The sequence below is a fragment of the Mangifera indica genome, chromosome 15, assembly GCF_011075055.1.
Source record: "Mangifera indica cultivar Alphonso chromosome 15, CATAS_Mindica_2.1, whole genome shotgun sequence".
NCBI lineage: Eukaryota > Viridiplantae > Streptophyta > Magnoliopsida > Sapindales > Anacardiaceae > Mangifera > Mangifera indica.
Genome location: NC_058151.1, coordinates 14,294,777 through 14,316,953, shown reverse-complemented (window position 1 = coordinate 14,316,953; position 22,177 = coordinate 14,294,777). Strand labels below are relative to the sequence as shown.

At 35.5% G+C, this 22,177-nt stretch overlaps 4 protein-coding genes across 5 annotated transcripts; all 4 read right to left on the bottom strand.

Annotated features, from left to right (window-relative positions):
• Positions 1-291: 291 nt before the first annotated feature.
• Positions 292-943, bottom strand: LOC123197221. Its single transcript, XM_044611407.1, has 2 exons — positions 749-943; positions 292-646 (listed from the first exon to the last, which is right to left on the bottom strand). Exons 1-2 carry the CDS (start codon positions 914-916, stop codon positions 425-427), a joined length of 390 nt encoding a protein of 129 aa, XP_044467342.1. The 5' UTR covers positions 917-943; the 3' UTR covers positions 292-424.
• A 612-nt stretch (positions 944-1,555) lies between these two features.
• LOC123197543 lies at positions 1,556-5,326 on the bottom strand. The gene is made up of 7 exons (XM_044611861.1): positions 2,948-5,326; positions 2,607-2,735; positions 2,419-2,532; positions 2,193-2,245; positions 1,883-2,058; positions 1,651-1,764; positions 1,556-1,569 (listed from the first exon to the last, which is right to left on the bottom strand). The coding sequence occupies exons 1-7, from the start codon at positions 5,324-5,326 to the stop codon at positions 1,556-1,558; spliced, it is 2,979 nt and encodes a 992-aa protein (XP_044467796.1).
• A 1,005-nt stretch (positions 5,327-6,331) lies between these two features.
• On the bottom strand, positions 6,332-10,463 carry LOC123197542 (neurofilament medium polypeptide-like). Its single transcript, XM_044611860.1, has 7 exons — positions 10,091-10,463; positions 8,263-10,043; positions 8,033-8,161; positions 7,789-7,956; positions 7,628-7,680; positions 7,341-7,519; positions 6,332-7,236 (listed from the first exon to the last, which is right to left on the bottom strand). The coding sequence occupies exons 1-7, from the start codon at positions 10,461-10,463 to the stop codon at positions 6,332-6,334; spliced, it is 3,588 nt and encodes a 1,195-aa protein (XP_044467795.1).
• A 2,009-nt stretch (positions 10,464-12,472) lies between these two features.
• LOC123197194 lies at positions 12,473-22,093 on the bottom strand. 2 transcript variants are annotated; one of them, XM_044611366.1, is made up of 9 exons: positions 18,616-22,093; positions 18,017-18,511; positions 17,305-17,847; positions 15,811-16,569; positions 14,805-15,410; positions 14,279-14,719; positions 13,670-14,164; positions 12,817-13,407; positions 12,473-12,728 (listed from the first exon to the last, which is right to left on the bottom strand). In XM_044611366.1, the coding sequence occupies exons 1-9, from the start codon at positions 21,397-21,399 to the stop codon at positions 12,702-12,704; spliced, it is 6,741 nt and encodes a 2,246-aa protein (XP_044467301.1). In that variant the 5' UTR covers positions 21,400-22,093; the 3' UTR covers positions 12,473-12,701. The 2 variants fall into 2 exon arrangements, with proteins under 2 accessions (XP_044467301.1, XP_044467300.1); XM_044611365.1 differs by having other exon boundaries at positions 18,613-22,092.
• Positions 22,094-22,177: the final 84 nt, after the last annotated feature.

Below are 22,177 nucleotides of genomic sequence, written 5' to 3'. Positions count from 1 at the left end.
GTAGTGACTTTGATATCATTTGTAATATCTTGATCTAATAGTGTCAAATTGTCCGCTTTGGATAGAGAGTTTATTACAGCTTTGCTTTTAGAATTTGCATCCCAAAACTCATTTTATTTGTTTAGCGCTTAAAGATTATATAACTAGTTTTATCTTAGTATTTCTAAATAATGTGAGATGTTCATTTATATCCAACATTTTTTTTGTATTTTGCTGATATAAGATTTATCTAGGTGTTACATGTGTATTTATTGATTGTTGCCATTTTTTCCAGTGGCAAAGGATCTCAAGTAGGCAGCCGGCCAGGAATCTTCAGCTAGCATAGCATTGATTTGTAACATATGATGTGAGGAACGAAGCTGAAACTGTACTGTAATTTCAATTGTACAGAAGCTCTATATACGTATTATCTTCTTTTAATCAATCAGAAGTTTTGTATGTGCTGTGTTTTTGTAATTTCATTTCGAAAGCTTGTTGATTCAACAAACAGTTTCACCATCTTGTGCTCTGAAAGGTCCTCTTGTTTAGCTTCATTCTTTCTATTCCTCTCAGCCTCCAGCTCTTCAACAATTTTCATTACTTCAGCAACAAGTTGTTGTTTCAATTCATATGAATGCTCACTTTCAGGAACATCTTCTGAGTTTAACTAGAAAGGAGAAATTTAAATCAGAAATTCAATTAGTCAATTCAGAAGTTAAAAACTTGGAAGAGAAAGATGATTTAGAAAAAAAGTCTGCAGTGTACCCACCCAGTCCTTGAAGAAAAAGTTAACTGGCAATTTTCTTGAAGGGACTGGCACAAAAGCTACTTCTGGCATAATTCTAGAGGCAATATGCATGACAGCAAATGAATCCTGAAGAGCACATAAAAAACATGGATTTCCAGCATGAGTGTGGTATATTTCTGATCTACTCATGGACTCATCACGAAGCTGTCTTAACCGCCATTGTGACTGTAATGCAATAGAATCAATAGATAGTAAAATGTAGATGAAAAGTGCAGAATTATTAATCTAGAAGGACTAGCATCATCTAGTTATGCAATCACAACCTGTATAATTACATATTGGTGTACATCAAATCGCGGCGTGCTGCCATTCCTCACATCAGTTGATAAAAATCCGTGATGTTTTTCAAAAGAATCTGAAAGTATGAAAAACATTAATGATCAATTATGAAACTTCCATCAGGCGTACGTTCAATTAGAAGGAAAGGATTAGTACCAAGGCTTAGGCATACAGCTTTTTCAACATCAGCTTTAAACCTCCTTTTATCTGCACTCTCATTTTCTATTTTCCTCTGATTCTGCGCAAGTTCTTCAAGTTGTTTAGCCTCAATAACGATCAATCTTCCCAAGTCCTCAATTACAGTTGATTCAGTCAATTCTTTGGAATTTGCATAAACACCACTCTCGCAATTTGCATTGGCCCTGAAAACTCATAGGTCATTCATATAAGATGCTATAAACAAAAAGCAAACTTTTCAAGTATTGAAATGTGATTGGAAAAGAGATATACACTTGTTCAGCTTCACATTGATGGAGCTGAAAGTTCACACTAGAACTTCCTGCCTATACATGTCAATTAAACATGAGATCATTTCATAAAAATTATGAGCTGAAAAGTAGCTTCCATTATAAACAAACAAAAACCAGAAGCAGGAGGAGTTAGGACCTTGGATTTCCAGTCCTTTCTGAAATTTTTCTTCTTCCTCCTAATCTTATTCTTGGTCATTTCTACTCGTTTTTCAGAAGAATCTGAAACTTCTAATCAAAGGAATTGTAGAAGTTATTAGAAATATGCTATTATCAATAATGAAACTATCATCTAGCACAAAAATAAAAAAATTCAGAACATAAGCAAATGAGAGGAAAACAGAAGTACCAAGGTTTAGGCCTACTACTTTTTCAGCATCAGCTTGAGATCTTTTCTCTGCACACTCATTCTCAAAAATCCTCTGCTTCTCCAACTGTTCTTCAAGCTGTTTTTCCTCGATCACAGTCCATTCTCTCATGTCTTCAGCACTTGCAGAAACACCAATCTCAAATTTTGGAGTGTCTCTGAAGACTCATAGATTATTGACATAAGATATTATAGACAGAAAGCAACCTTCAGGGTGTGTATGTTAGCAAACTTCAAGAAAAAAAAAGGTCTATAATTTGAGTACTGCAATGGAATTAGATCAGAGATTTACTCTTTTTCAGCATCATTCTGATGGAGCTGAAAGGTCTCAATACAGTCAACTGCCTAAATTTTTACCAAACATTGGCTCATGTCACAAGAAAATTATATGTAGAACAGTTAAAGCTTCCATAATATAAACAAACAAAACCAAAAGCAGCTTTTAAGACCTTGGGTTTTTTTTCCTTTCTGAACTTTTTCTTGTTATTTTTCTTCTTTTTATCTATTTTTTCTCTCACATTATCACAAACTTTGCCAAATTTTTTCCTGTCATCAATTTTTTCTACTAGAGCTTCGGCTGTGGCATCATACTTTGCCGCCACATCCTTGTCAAACAGATCTTCCAGATTTGTCTGGTAAAGAAATTTAGTGTAAGACCATCTGTATTAAATTAGTAAGAAAACAGCCAGAGGGTCCAGTAACATACCTGCAAAAAAGACTTCAACAAAGGAAGAATCATTGACCTATAGTCATATGAAGACATCATCTCAAGTTTCGATTCATGTTGTTTAATGGCACCAATAGCCCGGAAGATTATTGCATCAACAAAGGCTTGCTGCAAGAATGAATACAGTGAGACCAAAAACAAAGAAACACAATTGCCTCATTTCATCTAGAACCAGTTAGGCCAAAGAGAAATCATTTTGACACTTAACAATTGAAGCATTTTCATGAAGCTATGCTGGTAAATGAGAAGTGGAAATAGGCATGATATGACATTCAACAACTGAAAAGAACAATGTGGAATGTAGAAATAGTCAAACTTACTTCTTTCAACGACCTAAGTCTAATCTTCTGCAATGTTGATCTTGCAAAAATTTCAGCAGTCTCAAAGTGTTCAAGCATTTTCAATTCATCTTCTTCAGCGAAACTTTGAAATCCAGTCTTATTCCATGAAGCTGCTAGTCTTTTAACTGCACGTGCTCGATTCAGAATATCTGATATAACTTCGTAAATTATAGCTTTCTGCAATTGACTAGAAATGTCATCATTAGATTCAAGTTCCTTTTGCCTCTTCCTCAATAGTCTGACATAAGACTGTGCCATACTTTTATCCCCCTTCTCAATCTCTTTTGGAAATATACTCTCAACTGCCTGAATTGCTTCCAATGTGATTCTATGCACGCGGTTAAAATCAGACTCGCATAGTCTCTCTACTTGTGAATATTCTTTGAGAAATATCTGAAAGAATTCCTTTGCTTTCAGTCTTTGAGAATCTTTCAGACTGCTCCGAGACTTCATAACAAACTGGATTGTTGGGCCTTCATATAACCATGATACAAAGTCAACACTTTCAGGAACAATCTCGTTTTCACATACAATGGCATCAAAAGTTACTGCAGAATTATTATCTACAACATCTTCAAAATCATTAGTAAGATTAAGCTCTTCTGCCAAGAATCTCACATCCAAAAGGAGACTTGTTAAGTCATCACTAATTTCAACCCTCTGTTTGAAATCAAACACTGTATCAAAAATAACCAATTCAGGATTTATAATTAAAAGTTTATCATCTGTAGTGCTACCTGTCTCTTGATATTCCATTAAACCACAAGTTTCTGCTAGATCCTTCAAGAATTCATGAACCTGTCTCAGCTCTACAGCTCCCAAAAGGCAGATGATCATAATGGATTCCAACTCAAGACACCGAGAAAATGGAAGTAGATCCTCAAACTTTTCAACCGTATATTGTATTGCCCAATGAAGAAATGTTGGTGCAAGACATTCCTTCTCGAGAAGCAAGTGAAACATCCACTGAACACTATTGAGAATCGCTGCACATGTATCGTCATCAAATTGCCATTTCTGATGTTCCTCGGATGTGCTAGATGATTCATTCTCATCAATTGTAATGTAAACAAAATCCTGCACTGTCTCTTCAATAGAAGAACTTTCACTGTCATTTAAGCTATTCTCATCAAACAGGCAGATATCAGAAGAACTAAAAGATTCAGATTTAATCTTATTCATAATAGTCATTATCCCCCATTTAGCATCTAAAGGCTTCCACTCCCTATTCTCAATCAACTCAATCACTTCACAGGAAATCCAAGATTGCAGTTTAATACCATCAAGATTCTTCAAATGCAACTCCCTGAAATGCTTCCTATACAACTCCAAATCACCAAATTTCTTGTCACAATCACAACACTCCCAGCATTTCCAGGTTTTGTGCTCCTTTGCAAATTCAATAGCTTCCCTGAAAACATTCCCCGCCAAATGACAATTTATCGACTTTGAATGCCTTTCAAGGTCTTTGATACTCACTTTACAGAAATCCGTTTTCTTCACTTCACTCAATGCTCCCCAAAATGACTTATATTTCTCTTTCTTTTCTTCATTACCATCATAGTACTTCTCCATACCATATTGAGTCTTTATCTGCTTAAAAGTGCGCCAATTTTCTATGACTGCTTCGAGCTTCTTCCTGATCCTCTCTAGTTCTGTCACCATCTCCTGTAATGTACCATCTGCATTTTCTACAATCTTCTTATTAGCCTTTTCCACTTGAACCTTCATACCCGTAAGCTTCTTCTCATCCTTACAAAGATGTAAATACTGACTAATCATCCTCCTCTCATTCTCAATTCTCAGTTCTTTACTCGAATTCCCCATTTCATTCTCCTGAAGAAACTTATCCACTCCCGGATCGGTTAAATTCTCAATCTTTAAATTTAAAGCGCTGTTGCAAATTTGAATCGCTTTGGCCCAATATTTAGCATTGAACAAAGCTTTTAGATAGAGAATAGCAACTTCACACGAAGCAAAATGGATGGAATGCGGCATCGACATCACGGCGAATTGAACCGACTGATATGCCTTATCTAAGTAATCGACCATTTCCTTTGAATCTTTGGCCGCTGTTTTAGCAAGAAACTGGAGAGCTACAGCAATAAGGTTGAAAAAGTGAGGCGAGTCTTGGTGACAACAAACTGATTTCTTGACCATCTGGAAGGCCTTGAAGTAGTTTCCACGCTTCATTGCCTCCTGAATCTGCGAGCCTTCCCTAAAGATCACAGGGTCTAGTGATTCAGCCGGTGGGTTTGGTGGTTCAGAGGCGGAAGCAACTTCAGCTGAGGGGGGCAGAGACAGAGGTTTTATCTGTATGAAACGTGAAGAGGAAGGCTCCTGTATTTTCTTGCCCATGTTTCGTGTTATTTTCTTGGAGGGAAATCAGAAATTGCAATTAGTTAGTTATGATTTTGTGGGTTTTCTAGTTAGAAGGTAAACATAAATGAAATGGGCTGATAAATGGAAGTAGGGCAAATAGGAAATCCACCATCACTTTAGGGTGTAAAATTTTGCACGATCACAAACCCATTCTAGTTCTACTTCTTTGGAAATTGCTCAATAGCGGTGTGATCTGAACTCTATAAAAGGTTATTCAAATTCAGAATAAGTGTATATTTGATATGTGGATTTTTAAGGAGATTTGTTTTGGTAGTAGAGAGATTAGACCAATGACTCATTGTAAAGCCTTCTCATCACATAAGTAAATGTAGTAGGTAACAGATAGAATATCAGCTATCTCTGATAAATCAGAAAGATTATGCAGGCAAGAATTGTATTATCTATTACTGGCATGCGACTTGCGGATACACATGTACTTACTATGGTTTTACATATAAAAGTTGCATTAATTTATATGAAAAGCAAGAGTGAGTGTGAGGGCTTCTAGCATATTAAAAACCAAAATTAATCCTTTTTTGATTTTGTATTAATTTCATTCATAGTAAAATTTTCTCCATATAAGTTTTCTCGTATTGCTTTTTCATGTAAACTTTGTGTTCTCGTTTGGAGTATTAGTGCATTTTGTTGTGTGTGGTTTCACAATGGAAACTTGAATATTTTTGCCCAATACTTTTTTACTCTTTTGCTCAATCCTCTTGAATTCTCAAATAAGCAATATTATGTTTATCCAAATTTGAATACTCAAGTTAAGTATTCAAATGATGTATTAGTTATCACGGTGGTGGTGCAAGGTGATGGAGTGGCCTGACTGTGTGTTGAAGAACTTGTAAAAACATTTTTCAAGAATCTGGTTTAAGAATTTTAGATTTGTGAGATTTGTAATCAAAATGAGGTGCTTCAAAAACATACTGTATATCTTTTAAAGATCGACAGCACTTGCAATACAAATTCATTCAAATACTAATCCAAATCCTCCATCTTGATCTCTATAACCTCCTCTTGTTCACCTTCATTCTTCTCTGAAACCTTCTCTTGCTCAGCTACATTCTTCTCTGAAACCACCTCTTGTTCACCTTCATCTCTCTCTGAAACCTCCTCTTGTTCACCTTCATCTCTCTCTGAAACCTCCTCTTGCTCACCTTCATTCTTCTCTGAAACCTCCTCTTGCTCACCTTCAGTCCTCTCTGAAACCTCCTCTTGCTCAACTTCACTCCTCTCTGGAGCCCCCTCTTGCTCACCTTCACCCTTCTCTGGAGCCCCCTCTTGCTCACCTTCACACTTCTCTGGAGCCTCCTCTTGCTCACCTTCATTCCTCTCTGGAGCCTCCTCTTGCTCACATTCACTCTTCTCTGGAGCCACCTCTTGCTCACCTTCATTCCTATCTGGAGCCTCCTCTTGCTCACCTTCATTCTTTTCTGAAGCCTCCTCTTGCTCACTTTCATTCTTCTCTGAAACCTCCTCTTGCTCACCTTCATCTCTCTCTGAAACCTCCCCTTGTTCACCTTCATCTCTCTCTGAAACCTCCTCTTGCTCAGCTTCATTCCTCTCTGAAACCTCCTCTTGCTCAACTTCACTCCTGTCTGGAGCCTCCTTTTGCTTACCTTTATTCCTCTCTGGAGCCTCCTCTTGCTCACTTCCATTCTTTTCTGAAGCCTCCTCTCGCTCACCTCCATTCTTCTCTGAAGCCTTCTCTCGCTCACCTCCATTCTTCTCTGAAGCCTCCTCTTGCTCACCTTCATTCTTCTCTGAAACCTCCTCTTGTTCACCTTCATTCTTCTCTGGAACCTCCTCTTGCCCACATTCATTCTTTACGGCCTTCGCCGTCTCCAACTCATCAGCAGTCTTTGTTACTTTATCAGAAGAATCTGCAAAACTCAACCAAGAAAAGGAGAAAAACACACTACTTATTAGAGCCATTCAATCTACAAGATAGTAGAGAAGTATGTTCAATGAGAGGGAAAACAAGTACCAAGATTTAGACCTTCAACATTTTCAGCTTCAGCTTGTGACCTTCTTTTCTCAGCAAACTCATTCTCAATTTTCCTTAGTTCCTCCAAACGTTTATCGAGCAGTTTCGATTCGTTCAACATCGATTCTTGCAAGTCTTCAACCCTTGCAGTAACCCCAAGCTCAGAATCTGGCTTGTCTCTGAAAAATCACAGATTATTGATATAAGATACTATACACAGAAAGCAACATTCAAGAGGGAAAAGGTCTATGATGTCAGAATTTAATTAGGATTAGACAAGGATTTACGCTTGTTCAACATCTTTCTGATGGAGCTGAACGGGTTCATTGGAGTCAGTTGCCTGAAATGTTACCCAAACATCAACTCACTTCACAAGAAAATTATATGTTGAACACAGCTAAAAGCTTTCACAGTATTTAACAAACAAAAGCAGCAGCAGCTGTATGACCTTGGATTTCTTATCCTTGTCAGAAATATTCTTCTTTTTCTTTTTCTTCTTCTTTTTATCTTGATTTTCTGGAGCATTGTCACAACCTTTTCTGCTTATATTGCTGTCATCAATCTCTGATGCAAGAGCTGCTGCTGTATACTCATACTTCAGATGTTCCAGATTTGCCTAGTAACAGGAAATTCAGTCTAAACTATCATGCATTAAATTACTTAAAAATCAGCAAGAGGATGCAGAAGCAAACCTGCAAAAATGACTTCAACAATGGCAAAATGATTGACCTGTAGTCATACAAGGACACCTTCTCAAGTTTCAATTCGTGCTGCATTATGGCACAAACATCTGATGACAATCTTGCCTTGACAAAGGCCAGCTGCAAGAATGAACACAGTGAGACAGAAAGCAAATAAATACAATTTCCTTATTCTTTAGTTCCAAATTTTGGTGCATAATCAATATAATCTGCAAACTTACATCTTCTAGTGACTTTATTCTGTTCCTCTGTAATGTTATTCTTACCAAATCTTCACCAAATTCCAAGTCTTCAAGCATTTTCAACTCATCTGCTTCACTCAAACTTTCAGATTCAGTTCTTTGACTAGATAAGCTTGCTAGATGTTTCGCTCGATTTAGAATATCCTCTAAAACATTGGAAATCAAAGATCTCTCAATCATACAAGGGATATCAAACATCCCGTCAAGTTCCTTTTCTCTCTTCTTCAAGAGTCTAAAATAAGACTCTGCTATACTTTTATCCCCCTCCTCAATCTCTTTAGGACGGATACTCTCAACTGCCTCAATTGCTTTCAATGTGATTCTAGTTGCACTGCATAACTTAGAATCATATAATTGTTCATCTTGTGAATATTCTTTTCGAAATATCTGAAAAATCTCTTTTGATTTCTGTTTTTGAGAATCTTTCAAACTGAGGCATGCCTTTAGAGCTATTGGGATGGTTGCGCCTTCACATAGCCATGATAGTAATTCATCACTGTGCAGAAGAATCTCATCTTTAACATTTCCAGAATCATTACTTAGACAAATCTCATCTCCCCTTAGGAATCTCTCATCCAAAAGGCGACTTGTTAATACTTCACCAATTTCAACTTTCTCATTGATATCAAACACTTGAACACAACTAAGATTATCATCTATAAGACTAACCAATTTAGGATTTATAAGTTTGCCAATAATATCAGTGAGTTTCTGAAAGAATCGTTGAACCTGTCTTAGCTCTGTTGCTCTCAAAAGGCATATGATCTGAATGGCTTCCACCCCAAGACGTTGTGAAAATGGAATTAGATCCTCAAACTCTTCAACTGTAAATTGTATTGCCCAATCAAGATATGTCTTTGCAAGACAATTATGTAGGAGAAACAAGCGAAGCATCCCACGGATACCCTTGAGAATCATTACACGCTCAGCTAATTCATTCTCATTAGTTTCACAGCCAATCAAATCTTGCAGACTCTCATTTAAGGTTTGCTCATCAAACAAATCACAATTGGAGGAACTAAAAGACTCGGATTCTATCTTACTTAGAATTTTATCTACCCAGTATTCAGCATCTAAAGGCTTCCACTCACCATTCTCAATAAACGCAATCACTTTACCAGGAATTTGAAACTCCAATTCCACCCCATCAAGATTCCTCCAATGAAACTCTCTGGAATGTTTTCTATACAACCCCAAATCTCCAAACTTCAGGCGGCAATCACAACACTCCCAACACATCCAAGTTTTGTGTTCTTTAGCAAAATCAATGGCTTCCTTGCCTGCCAAATGAACATTTATTGATGTCCAATGTCTTTGAAGCTCCTCAAGACTCACTTTAAAGAAATCCCTTTTCTTCTCAGCACTTAATGTATTCCAGAAGGACTTATATTCCACTCTCTTTACATCATAAACCTCATAGTACTTCTCCATACCATAATGAGTCTTCACCTGTTTCATCGCACGCCAGTTCTTGATTTCTGTTTCAAACTCCTTCTTGATCTCCTGTAATGTACCACTTGTCTTTTCTACTCTCTCCTTAACAACCTTTTCAACTCTCTTCTGCTCTTCCTCACAAAGCTGTAAATACTGCGTAATCACTTGCTTCTCATACTCAATTCTTGAATCTTTACTAGAATTCGCCTTTTCATTCTCTTCAAGAAACATATCCACACCCGGGTCAGTTACATTCTCAATCTTTAGGTTTAACAGGCTCTTGCATTCTTGAGTCGCTTCACCCCAATCTTTATCATTCAGCAAAGCTGCTGATAGAGAACAGAGAGTTTACACGAAGCAAAATGGATGGAACGGGGCAATGAATGCACAGCGAACCCAACGGAGTCGCTTGCGTCTTTTAAGTATCTCACCATTTCCTTGGAATCTCTGGCTTTTGTTTTCGCAAGAAGCTGGAGAACAACAGCTTCAAGGTACATAAGGTAAGGCGAGCGTTTGTGACTAGAAATTGATTTCCTCACTATCTGTAAGGCCTTCTCGTAGTTCCCACGTTTCATTTCCTCCTGAACCTTTGAGCCTTCACGAAAGATCACAGGGTATAGTGATGATTCAGCCGGTGGCGGTCGCTGTGGCTGTGGATGTGGCGTTTCAGAGGCGGAAGCAGTAGTGGTGGATGGTGGCGGTGGGTTGAGACGGGAAGAAGAAGGACGTTGTTTTTTCTTGCCCATACGGTTGTGTTGGTTTCTTGGAGAGAATTCAGAGATCACAGAAGTTAGTTATTTTTCTGTTGGGTTTTCTTACTGAGGAATATAAAAAGAAAAGGGTTTTCTTATTGAAGAATATAAAAAGAAAATAAATGGCGGGAAATGGATGGAGGGCAAAATAGGAAATCAAAATATCATTTAGAAGAGTTAATGACGCTTTCACACCCAAGGTTTGGCTGAATAACCTTTTCTACCCCTAGATAGCACATATAACACTTTAATACCCAAAATCAAAAACGGTTAATGAAATAATATTAAAATAGTGTCAATGAGTAAAATTATTATTTAATCCTTACTATTTCGTTTTTTAAAATTAGTTTGTAATCCTAAATTAATAAAAATTTTAAAAAATTAAATATCAAAATTGCTATTTATTTTCATTTCCTTTCACTCTAACTTACTTCTTCCTCTATTCCTCCTTTATTCTTTTACTTTATTTCCTTTCTAGGCTAGATGAATTCAAGTTATTATCAATGACAAGTATCTAAAATGGATCAATTATTAATGATTTAATTGATTGAACGATGTTATCGATGATAACTTTTACTCAATCAAATTGTCGACAATTTGATCAAATGAAGTTATCATAAAAAACTCGATCAATTGAAGTTGTCTTCAACAACAACTCATACCATGATAAAAAGAGGGTGATGGGGGTTGACAATTATAAGATCATGATGGTGATAAAGATGTGTAGTTGGAGGCTAAGGTTTACAAAATATTTTAGGGATGAATTTGTGATTTTTCAAACCCTGTTAAGGTAAATCGAAGAGTTTTTTTTTTTTTTCCTTTCTGTCAAAATTAATGGCCAAATGCTATTTTGTTCTTACACTACTAATTTTTTTTTTAAACAAAAGTATTACTTATATCATCTGGGGGCGGAAAAGTGCCTTTAGATCAAACTTTACTTGGGAAAATGTGAGTTACTCAAATTTTACCATACAAATAAAATTACCGCGTAAATCTCTTATCTTTATTATGATATTTTACTATAAAGTTTTGTAATTCAATCTATGCAAAACCCATCGTCCCTGTAAAATGTGTGAAATGTGATTACTCTTCCACAATCCTCTTCACAGCGTAACTTGCCAAATTTCCAGAATAGTGGCACAGAAGCTACTTCCGGCATAATTCAAGAGGCTCTTGAAGTGAGCATACAAGACATGGATTTCCCGTCAGAGACTCTTAATATTTTATAACAAAGACTCAAATTCAAAACCTTTTTATAAAAGTTTTAATATCTCATCAATTCTTCTAACGTCTCTTTTCAAATCTAAGTTATTCTAAATATAAAATAATAAAATCCCCACATTGCTCAGTGTCAAATTACAGCAGAAAAGCATCGAACTCCTACTTAATGCACAATTCTTCTAGACTATACGAATTACTTGATTGATGGTATATGTGTTGTCAAATTCCTATGTAATGCACCTTATATACATTCTTCTCATAAAAGAATGTAACTCGGACCACCTTATGTGCTAGATAGACTGCTGATGAGAGGAAAAAGAGACTTTGGCAGAATGGGTTTGTTTTTGCTCTGCATAAGTTACTTGAGATTGTTATGATGGTTTATCAATGACTATACTTTGGAAAACTCTTTCTTTCTTTCTTTCTTTCTTTTTTTCCATTATAAAATAAAGTGGGGTAAGCAAGGGCTTTTGTTAGAGTTACTATTGCTGTCTTAATACCTAATTTGTCTAGTTATTTGAGAGGCTACTCTCTTTCCACTTCCATTGGCTTGAGAGGCCAACTCTTCACCCAATCAGACAAAGGTTTCCCAAACATAACCCAATTTCCTCTCCTCTCCTCTCCTCCCATCCCTCTCTTATTCCTCTACCTTTCATAACTGCCCTGTGCATTGCATAACTATCCATTTCCCCATTTCATAACTGCCCATTTCCCCGTTTCACACCAGCCCATATCCCACCTAAACATGAGTACTAACAAAATTCAATAAAAAACATCAACAATGAAATTAACAAACTGCATATTGTATCGTCTTGTTTGTCTACAAGGTTCAGCAACTTGAAGAAATAGTACATAAAACAAATCCAACAGCAGAAAAAAATGTGTACACAGAGAGCATTCCCCTCCAACAAAATGTGAAGATAAAATCAGTTGAGATGGCAGAAATAATGTCCCTCTTTGCCTGCACAAAATGGAGTTGTGGTGTACCCGACACTATTTAAAGGAATGAACTCAATCTTCTTTCGAGCTCCATACATTCTGTAATCATAAAGCATAGCTCATTGAATTATGAAAATATAAGAAAACATAAATTCAATAAATTTATTTTGGTGAGTCAATAAGATACCATATTTTTGAACAAATATTGTATGGTGGAATTAAGGTTGCCTTTCCAACATTCTTCTACTTCATCCTCTCCTTCTGCCAACTGTAGTTTTTTGAGCTTTGGTGTGCTTAAAACTCCATGACAAAAAGTCTCCATTTCCAAGCATTGTCTGACAATTACTTTTTTCAAGGATGGGAATTGCAGAGTATATTCCTCACAACAGAACCTCTTAAGTCTGGACAAACAGTGAAGTTCCAAACAACCTAATTTGCTGAAAACAATTGAATTCTCTATTACTTCATCTCCCAAATGTGTTATAATTTCCTCCATCATTTTGCAATTGGATACATTCATTCTTGTAAGTTGATCCAGAGTTTTAGCTTTTGAGGGGCTCAGTAAATATCTCAATCCGTCACACTTTGATACTAGCAGAGTTTCTAAATTCTGGAACGGCAACGATGCTGACCATGAATTTTCTAAATTGCCACATTCTGACACTTTTAGAGTCTTGAGATTTTGAAAAGCGTTGCAAGGTGGAAAATTTCCTCTCCACAAATGCAATAGCCTGGGCATTTCACATAATTCTAGTTCTTCCAAGCTAGGGAATGCATCCTGGGAAATCAGTCAATCACAAAAAATTGTTAATAAGTGGGTAGTAATTCATATGCTTGGCTCGGATCTGTTATATTTGGGGACCTAGTTTATTCATAATCATAATGATGATAATGTTGTCCAATAAGAAAATTTACAAATATTTTAAGAGATTAGATAAAATAAGTAAACGATAGAAAGTCAAAATTATTTCAAATTAGTAATAGTGCCTTCTACTTATTAAATAATGGACATGATTTAATTGAGTACTTGAGGCTCAAACCTTGTAAGCAAAGAACAGTGGTTGTTGACTGTCTCCATAACTCCCTTGGATGCTCATTAATTCTGAAGCAATGATCTCCACGTTATCACATCCCTGTACCTTCAAGACTTCTAAAACTGGCCATTCTGAAATATGTATCTCCGGGTAGAAACTCTTGAAACTTGGTAGAGTCTGAAGATTCAACAGCATACATTTAGAGAACACAAACCTTGGGATTGTTCCCTCCTTGGCAACAATTACATCCACCATGCCAGAGCTTTTCTCAAGCACTTCAAATATCTCTTCAACTGAATCACAGTTTTGTACTTCCAAACATTCTAATTTCTGGTGACTCCCGAGCATGTTAGATGGAAAAACACTAACAAGTCTTTTACAAAAGTGTACAAACACACGATTTAATTTGCAGAAGAAATCCAAAGAGACCTGATCGTTCCACAATTTTACAAGTTGATAAGCATGACTAATTTGCAATCTCTCCAAACTAGGGAATCTTACCTGAAGATTTCATATTACAATTATAACATAAACATCCACTAGTAGTAACTTTAAAAAAATATAAGATATGATGGATGAGAAAAAAATTGGAAACAAAATAAAGGGATGGATAACCTTCTTATCAAAAAGACATTGAATGTGTGCAGAGTTCTCCTTTGCAGTCATTCCTTCAAGTTCTTTTCTTGATAATGTCATATCACCACACACAGAACTAGAGATGAATGTTTGAATACTCGGGCAATTGTCAATCCAGAGTCTGAATAAAGAGGACATTTCAACAAAATTTGCAGTGGAGTTGCAGAATGTTGTGAGTTTTGGAAGATCTCTAAGTTTCAACTGGTATAATTTAGGAAACAACATTGTTCTTGTTCTCCCTTCATCTCCATCTATTACTCTTTCCATGAACTTACAATTAGATATCTCAAGCACCTGCAATTTAAAAAGACTTTTGACAGTAGAAGATGAGAATAAATATTTTAAATGATCAAAGCCATCTATGGCCAAGATTGTTAAATTCCGGAAGAAAGAAGATGATCTCAAGGTGGGTAGTTCAACCTGCATGCACATAAAATGTTTGTTTTATAAACAACTTTTTTTGATAAAATCAACTTATCTTGTATAAGAATTAAAAAACACTTACCTTTTCGGTAAGAAATGATGCAAGATGAATATTGAACTCCTTCATTTGGATCTTTTGACAGTCCTTAATGATAATAGTTGTCAAGGGAGGACATTCCAAAATATTACTTCCAGAATAGAAGCTTGTCAAGTTAGGTAGTGACTCAAAAATGATGGTATTTAATTGAAGGATCATAATTTGATCACTCAATGCATCCTTCTCCCCTTCCCTTTTGATGATTTCTTCAATCAAAGCACAATTTTTCACTTCTATATTTTGGAGTTGAACAAGGCCCAACAATATAGACGGAGTAACTACATATCTCAAGCTGTTGCAATTGTCAATTTTCAATGATTTCAATTTCTTTAAGCCCAAAAAATCTTGGTGATTTTCCTCCATATGAAACACCTGTTCTAGTGACTCACAACTTTTTACATTCAACATTTCCAGATTTTTGAAGTAACATAGCACATTGGATGGAATACCACTCGATATATCTGAAAATTTATCTATTACTAGAGACTTTAAATTCCAAAATAAGTCGATTGGTAACTTTTCATTCCATATTTTTTCTTTCATGTTGGGAAATTCAGAGAGTGTCAAATGTTCAAAGTTACGGAAGCCAACCTATGAAAACCAAAATATTAAATTAATTAAAACAAGTTAAAATTATGATTTTGATTTTTACGGGGCCAAAACAAAGAAAGTTACCTAAAGTTAAGAAGAAGAATTCATATTAAAATGTGATGCAATTATAATATTGAACACTGACAATAATGTATTAACTCCTAATCAACAGGTTCAACATTCTTGTAATATAAATTCTTCCCCAAGTTAGTAATATAAAACCTTTTATGAGGATGAAAGCAAAGAATATAGAAAATATACGTACGTGATTATATATTAGCAACTAAATGAAAAATGGTATAGAATTTTAAATTATCACCCTATATCCTTGAATATATAATATTTATCAATAGTAATGACATAAAAGGTAAATAAAAAAAATTTGAGAAAGAGTAAATACCATATCTGTAAACACTTGCTTGATAGTGAAATTGAGATCCTCCTTCCAAAAATATTCTCCATGATTGTTTTGTTCTATCAGATGTACTTTTTGTAGCAATGGTGTGCTTAACACTCCCAGAGAAAATATGCTCAATTTTGGACATTGACTCACAATAAGATGTTCCAAACAAGGGAATTTCAAGGAATAATTGGCTGAGCAGAAAAATGTAAGGTTTGATAAACAGTAAAGCTCCAAAACTTTTAATTGGCCAAAAACAATCTCTTCTTTTTTGTCTCCCTCCTTTGCTAAGACCTCTGTCACCAACTTGCAGTCTCTGATTCTTAGTGTTGTGAGATTCACAAGAGTTTTGGCAGCTTCGCATGAAAGTACATTGGCTAATCCATTGCTTCGCTCAATGTGCAAAGTTTTAAGATTTTTTAAAGACACCGCAGATGGCATCAAAATTTTCAAACAATGACATCTATCTACATGTATTGTTTGAACATTTTGAAGAAATGTGTCCCCCGGGAAATCTTGTTTCCATATATGTCCTTGTTCATAAGGGAATAGCTCTTTGAAACTATTACCACTAAAAGCAAGTGATTCCAAACAATTTAACTTTTGAAGGAAATCGAACACAGAAACAACACAATTATCATCAAAGTTAACCAACCATAGCATTTCAAGTTTGCTAAAACTCTCTGCCAGATCATTGTGTAGGAATGTCAATCTGAAGTCATGAGCATCTAAGCCCAACACTTCCAAATTCGGTATGACCTGAAGATCGATGGATAAGCATATAAGTAGGTGTTATTAGCAGTCACTCATCAACAAGTTCACCGCTACATACATATAAATAATAGGATTTTTACATATAAATGGTACACACGTTACATGTTATATACATCTAATAATAAGTTAGTAGAACCATATATAACCATATATTTAATATGGAAGTAATGCAAATTATATAGCTATAAATGGAACTGAAGAAGGCAAAGGGTTTAATCTACTTTTATGAGCCAAAATTTAATGCAGAAAATAAGAATTTAGTTTATAATGCGTGATTCATATTACCCATTAATTCTCTCGCTGATTATGTTATTTATATATATTTCAAATTATTAATTAATGAGTATACACTTCAAACAATAAATTACATAAATGAACAACAATTTTTAATCAGAAAATTGAAAAATATCTTGCAACTGAAACATTCAACTGATTATAATATTAACTTGAGATGATTTAAAGAGAAAAATAAATGTATTATAACCAAGCAAAAGGAAAAGTACTTCATTTGTTTTCATTGGACAGAAAAATCATTGTCCTACTTATGAATTAGAAACTGAAGTTAACTGATACTTAATTTGAATCTTAATTTTGAGTTGGCGTAATGCATGGCTTGTCTTTTGGACTGGATACTTGTTTATACATTTATCATACTAAAAATAGTGTGACAACAAATAAATCTGACGATTGTAAACATGCTGTATGAAATTGAAATCATACCTTTTCCAACAGAAAAAGGGCAGGTTGCCTCTCCATGTCTCCGGCTTGGAAGCTAGGAACTTTAGAAGCATACAATTTTATCTTCTTGCAATTATATACAGCCAAACTTCTTAGCATTGGCCACTCTGTTGCATGCAACCCTGGGTAGAAACATTTGAGTTCCTCTAAATTGTCAAGTTGGATATATGTTAATTGTGGAAACAAAAATGTAGGGGCGCCATTAACTTCCTCCTCAGAAACAATTTTCTCCAAACCACAAGAATATATCCATAGCTCTTTAAGTTGCACAAGACCAATAGCAGTAGAAACTGGAAAGAGGCTTTTCATACTCCGACAGTTTGCAACAGTCAATCTCTCTAGACTGTGGAAGGTCAAGTTTCCTTGAGTACTAGATGCAACAATAGTCAATAACTTTTTACAGGATTCGACTCTCACTACTTTTAATTTGCGAAAGGACTCCACATGGAGTTTTTGGTTGTGCCATATCAGCTGCAAGTTATTCAAGCGTAAAAGCACCAGCTCCTCCAAGCATGGAAAAGCAACCTGCAGCGAACAATTCATGATGTTAATATTTTGACATAAAAGACCCACAATCTCCCAATGAGAAAGTTGTCCAAATATTGCGTTAGGTTGATCTGCTCTTAGAACCGAAAAAACATTTTGAAGGCAATAGGCAACATTATTTTTTAGTAAAAAGAATAAACCAAATTACCTTTTCATCAAAGAGCGGGTTTATATTCATAAAGTAGTTTTCCAAATTCACTTCTTTGGGTTCTTCTCTCAGCGGGTCTGGATAAAAAGATTTGACGAAGGATGTCTCCAAATTAGAGCAACGCTCAATGTGAAGTTCTTTTAAGGAAGGGAATTCAATTAAATTCCCTGTGGCAAAACTTGCCAGTTCTGGCAATAATTCAAGCTTCATGTGCAATAGTTTAGGGAAACTCATATGAATTATCTTTTCTTCTCCTACTCCTTTTGAGTCAATTATTACTTCCATTGAGTTACAATTGCTTACCACAAGCTTTTGGAGTTGATTAAGACTTTTGACCATAGAGAATGAAAACAAATATTTCAAGCCATTACACTCCTCCACAGTTAAGCTTGTTAAGCATAGACTATAAGAAAACATTACCAGACGCTCATCAAGCCATGGATTCTCAAAATTAATTGAACATAGTTTCAGGTTCTTCAATCTTGGAAAGACAGCCTGCAGAAACAAAAACTGCCCTTAAACATAGCTTATGAAGTAATAAGAATAGTCCTTTTTTACATCAAAAGACAATAAAAAATGAAAAATACAAAACATACCACCTTGTCAGAGCCAACCTTTATGAATTTAGGTAGGCGTTGTAGTGTCAAAGAACACAATTGATTAAACTCTGCCTTAGTATTTTTCTCAATTTCATCACCATGGTTATCACTTTCTCTACCAAAAAGCTCTTTAAGGTTATTACAATCAGTCACTTCAATTTCTTGTAGCTGCATAAGGTTTTTTGCCATGAAGTAAGCAAAGAGATACTCCAATTTATCACATTTTTCTATTTTTATGATCCTCAATTTGCTAAAAGACCCTGCATTGAGTTTACCATGACATATCTTCTCCAATTTAATCAAATTACAGAGGATCAATGACTCCAACTTGGGAAAGGCTAATTTCCAAGCAACTGAGTTAATGATATATAAAATATCAAAACTGTCCTTTACATGCAGATGCTTTAAATGTGGAAAACCATCCACATTGAGTTCATAAAGAACAGATCTAACTCCATTCATTTCCTTTAGAAAAAGATCTTCAGTCATCTTCAACAAACTTTTAATCCCTTGCCCCATATAAACATTATCACTTATCTTCAATTTGAGCGTTCTTGAAATTGAAAGGTCATATTTATCAGACCACTTCCATTTATCTCCTATAAATATTTTATAACTTTTCAATTTCTTGAAGAACAAGTCTTCTGGCATAACTTGAGCATCTTGAACATGAAGATGTAAAGCTGTTAGGTTAGATAACTGCTTTAACTCTTCAAGACTAGCATTTTTTTGTCCTTGATTATCGACCCCTGCAACTTCCCATTGAACAAAGCTATTACCCATATATAGTTCTTGTAATTGAGACAAGTAGGACATGGAATTTGGGGCAATGTACTTAAGGTTTAAACAATTGCTCAAATCTAACAACTTCAACCGAGTCAATTGTCCAATTTCTTCAGGCAACTGTTCAATAGCAGAACCCAACAAGCTAAGAATTTCTAATTTCCTTAACTCTCCGAGTGTTTTTATATCCTCTAACAAACAGAAGTCCAAACACAGTGTTTGAAGGTTTTTTAGGAAAGAAATGGATGAAGGTAACGCCAAGAATTGAAATCCGGTGAGATCTAAAACTTTGAGTTCTTTTGTCTCTTCAAAAAATAGATCTGGGATTTGTAGAGAGCAATTTCTCACAAATAGGGAAAAGAACTTCAATTTTGGCAAATCTAACTTTTCAGGAAGCTCATCATAAATATCTCTATAAGGCAAAGATATAGCAGCTGAATCTTTTGATATTTTCTGCCCTAGTACTTCTTTCAAGCTGGTGACATTTTGAATATGAAACATGAATTTCTCAGTTGATGCAATCGATACAGCAACAGCATGAATAATTTCATGCATTTTAACTGCATGGTCATTATCACCGTCCAATAACAAACAAGAAGCTTTTAGATAATCTATCAACCTGTACAATCTATTCTTTCCTTCTTCCAATGTATACACATCTCCAAACAAATTCAAACCCATACTATATTTTAATAGGTCACCAATGGGCACACTACTACCAGCGTCATTTAGAGCACAAAGAAGAAATAGTGATTTAGCTTCCTCATTTTTCAGAAAATTGTAACTCAGTTCAACAGTAGAATACAAAGTTTCATCCACTTCTAGAATACGTTTTGTATTAGACCTTTTTAGTTGAGCCAAGGCATCCTCCCAAGTGTGAAGACTCTCATTTTTCAATGCATTTGCAATTGTTGAAACTGCAACCGGTAAACCAGCACATTTTGTAACGATCTCAACTGCTACAGGATGACGATCAGAGTTTTCTGCAGAACCACCCACAATTTTCTGAAACAAATTCCATGCATCTCCGTAGGATAAAGGACCAACAAAGATGTTCTTCCGAGTCTTCATATCTTTGCTTAATAAATCCCGATTTCTAGAAGTTAACAATACCGTGCATGGCCTGATCTTATCATCTTTTCTTTCTTTCTCAACTTCCTCAAAAGGAATTCCAATTACATCCAAGTCAAGTTTTGTCCAAATATTATCCAAAATTATAAGCAAACTCTTCTCCTTCTTTATCCTGTAATGTAGTAGACTAGCTCTTTGATATTCACTCTCCTGCCTAAATTCCAAGCCTAAATCAGAAGCAAGTTTTTCTTGAATTTTTTTGTAGTCTGGGGTTTGTGTTACCTCAGCAATGGCCACCTCATGAAATAACTTGTCTTCCTTCACCTGCCAAGCTACTTTTTTGACCAGTGTAGTTTTGCCCACACCTCCCATCCCATACACCCCAATTATGTTAACATTACCATCCTTCAATGTGTCCACAATTTCTTGAAAAACTTGCACTCTAGAATCGAATGCCTCATAGCCTCTAACATACATGGCTTCTGTCCTCTGTAGAGCAGGACGGTAGGAAACACTTCTGAAGTTGCCTTTCCCCAACAAATCGGCTCCATTCACTGCTGCTTCCGCTGCTTCCTTTCCAAGTTTGTAATGTTGAATTAAATTAGGGCATGCCAAGAAACAGCCGACCTCATTTGCTTTATCTTCATCCTCAATGATGGCTTTTGCTACCCTTTCAGTGAACTCATCTACATCACTCAGCCATTTCTTAACAGCTTCATAAATCTCTTCCCCCTGTCTTTGAGCTGACTGTACAGGTTTCTCCACTGTTTCTCTTTTATTTCTAAGATCCTCAACTTGTTTTTTGAGGTCGTTGATGTATCTCTGGTACTCGAACAGATAAGATATCTGCTGTTTAAGAAAACCAAAAGCCAAATCTGTAGCTTTTGATGCAACTTCCTCAGCAGCACTGAGGGCTATTTCTTCAGCCATTTCTGACAAATACTTGAACAGCCACACTCTCTCTCTCTCTCTCTCTCTCTCTCTCTCTCTCTCTCTCTTTGTTTTCAAGTAAAGCTACAATTAAAGGGTACTTAGGAGGTAAGGGAAAAGAAGAAAAAGAAGTGGTAAATATTATATGACAAAATAACTCAGCAAATATTTAACAACAGAAAACCTGATGAATAAAATCTAGCTTTACACTGAGAATAAAAGCAAGGCTAATTAAAAATGAAAACAGGGGAAAAAAGGAAACAGAATAGATAAAGAACGAAACAGAAAGAGAGAAAGATATAACAAACAACTATCAAATTCAAAGTTTTTAAGAGCAAACCCTCAACCGATGTACTCTAACTTGAAGCAAACAGATCACTACGAGTAATACTATTAAGAGAAGTTGAGAATAATGCTTTTTTTTTTTTTTTTAAAGAAATTTATTGATACTGAGTATAAAACAGATCTAATAAAACGATAGAGAATTGATAAGGAAAAATTATGGAAAAGCAATCTGAAGCAATGGACAATTAAAAGAAAGTAATTATAATTAAGGGAAGGTTTATAACAAGTACAAGTTGATGGCTTGATCTGTGTGTTTCTCTGAGAAGAAGCAAAGCTAAGTTTTCAAGCACCCCGTTGTTTGCTTTACTTGTTTGCAGGTAAGAACAAGAAGCTGAAGAGAGAGATAGAAGATTCAACGCCCCATGTCTTTCTCACAGCTGACGTCTACAATCTGCCTAATACAGGATTCATTAGGCCAAAGAACCTTTTTCCC

What these genes read in the sequence shown, in the direction of transcription:
- LOC123197221 (XM_044611407.1), bottom strand. Translation starts at nt 916, where the DNA reads ATGAGTAGATCAGAAATATACCACACTCATGCTGGAAATCCATGTTTT. An exon ending in ACTTTTTCTTCAAGGACTGG is followed by an intron (nt 647 to 748) that starts GTGGGTACACTG and finishes TCTCCTTTCTAG; the next exon opens with TTAAACTCAGAAGATGTTCC.
- LOC123197543 (XM_044611861.1), bottom strand. Translation starts at nt 5,326, where the DNA reads ATGGGCAAGAAAATACAGGAGCCTTCCTCTTCACGTTTCATACAGATA. An exon ending in GACTTAGGTCGTTGAAAGAA is followed by an intron (nt 2,736 to 2,947) that starts GTAAGTTTGACT and finishes TCATTCTTGCAG; the next exon opens with CAAGCCTTTGTTGATGCAAT. An exon ending in TTGGCAAAGTTTGTGATAAT is followed by an intron (nt 2,246 to 2,418) that starts GTGAGAGAAAAA and finishes GTAAAAATTTAG; the next exon opens with GCAGTTGACTGTATTGAGAC.
- LOC123197542 (XM_044611860.1), bottom strand. Translation starts at nt 10,463, where the DNA reads ATGGGCAAGAAAAAACAACGTCCTTCTTCTTCCCGTCTCAACCCACCG. An exon ending in CGCTGTGCATTCATTGCCCC is followed by an intron (nt 10,044 to 10,090) that starts GTTCCATCCATT and finishes CTCTATCAGCAG; the next exon opens with CTTTGCTGAATGATAAAGAT. An exon ending in TGTTGAAGGTCTAAATCTTG is followed by an intron (nt 7,237 to 7,340) that starts GTACTTGTTTTC and finishes TGAGTTTTGCAG; the next exon opens with ATTCTTCTGATAAAGTAACA.
- LOC123197194 (XM_044611365.1), bottom strand. Translation starts at nt 21,399, where the DNA reads ATGGCTGAAGAAATAGCCCTCAGTGCTGCTGAGGAAGTTGCATCAAAA. An exon ending in AGGTTGGCTCTGACAAGGTG is followed by an intron (nt 18,512 to 18,612) that starts GTATGTTTTGTA and finishes TTGTTTCTGCAG; the next exon opens with GCTGTCTTTCCAAGATTGAA. An exon ending in CACTGTTCTTTGCTTACAAG is followed by an intron (nt 13,408 to 13,669) that starts GTTTGAGCCTCA and finishes CTGATTTCCCAG; the next exon opens with GATGCATTCCCTAGCTTGGA.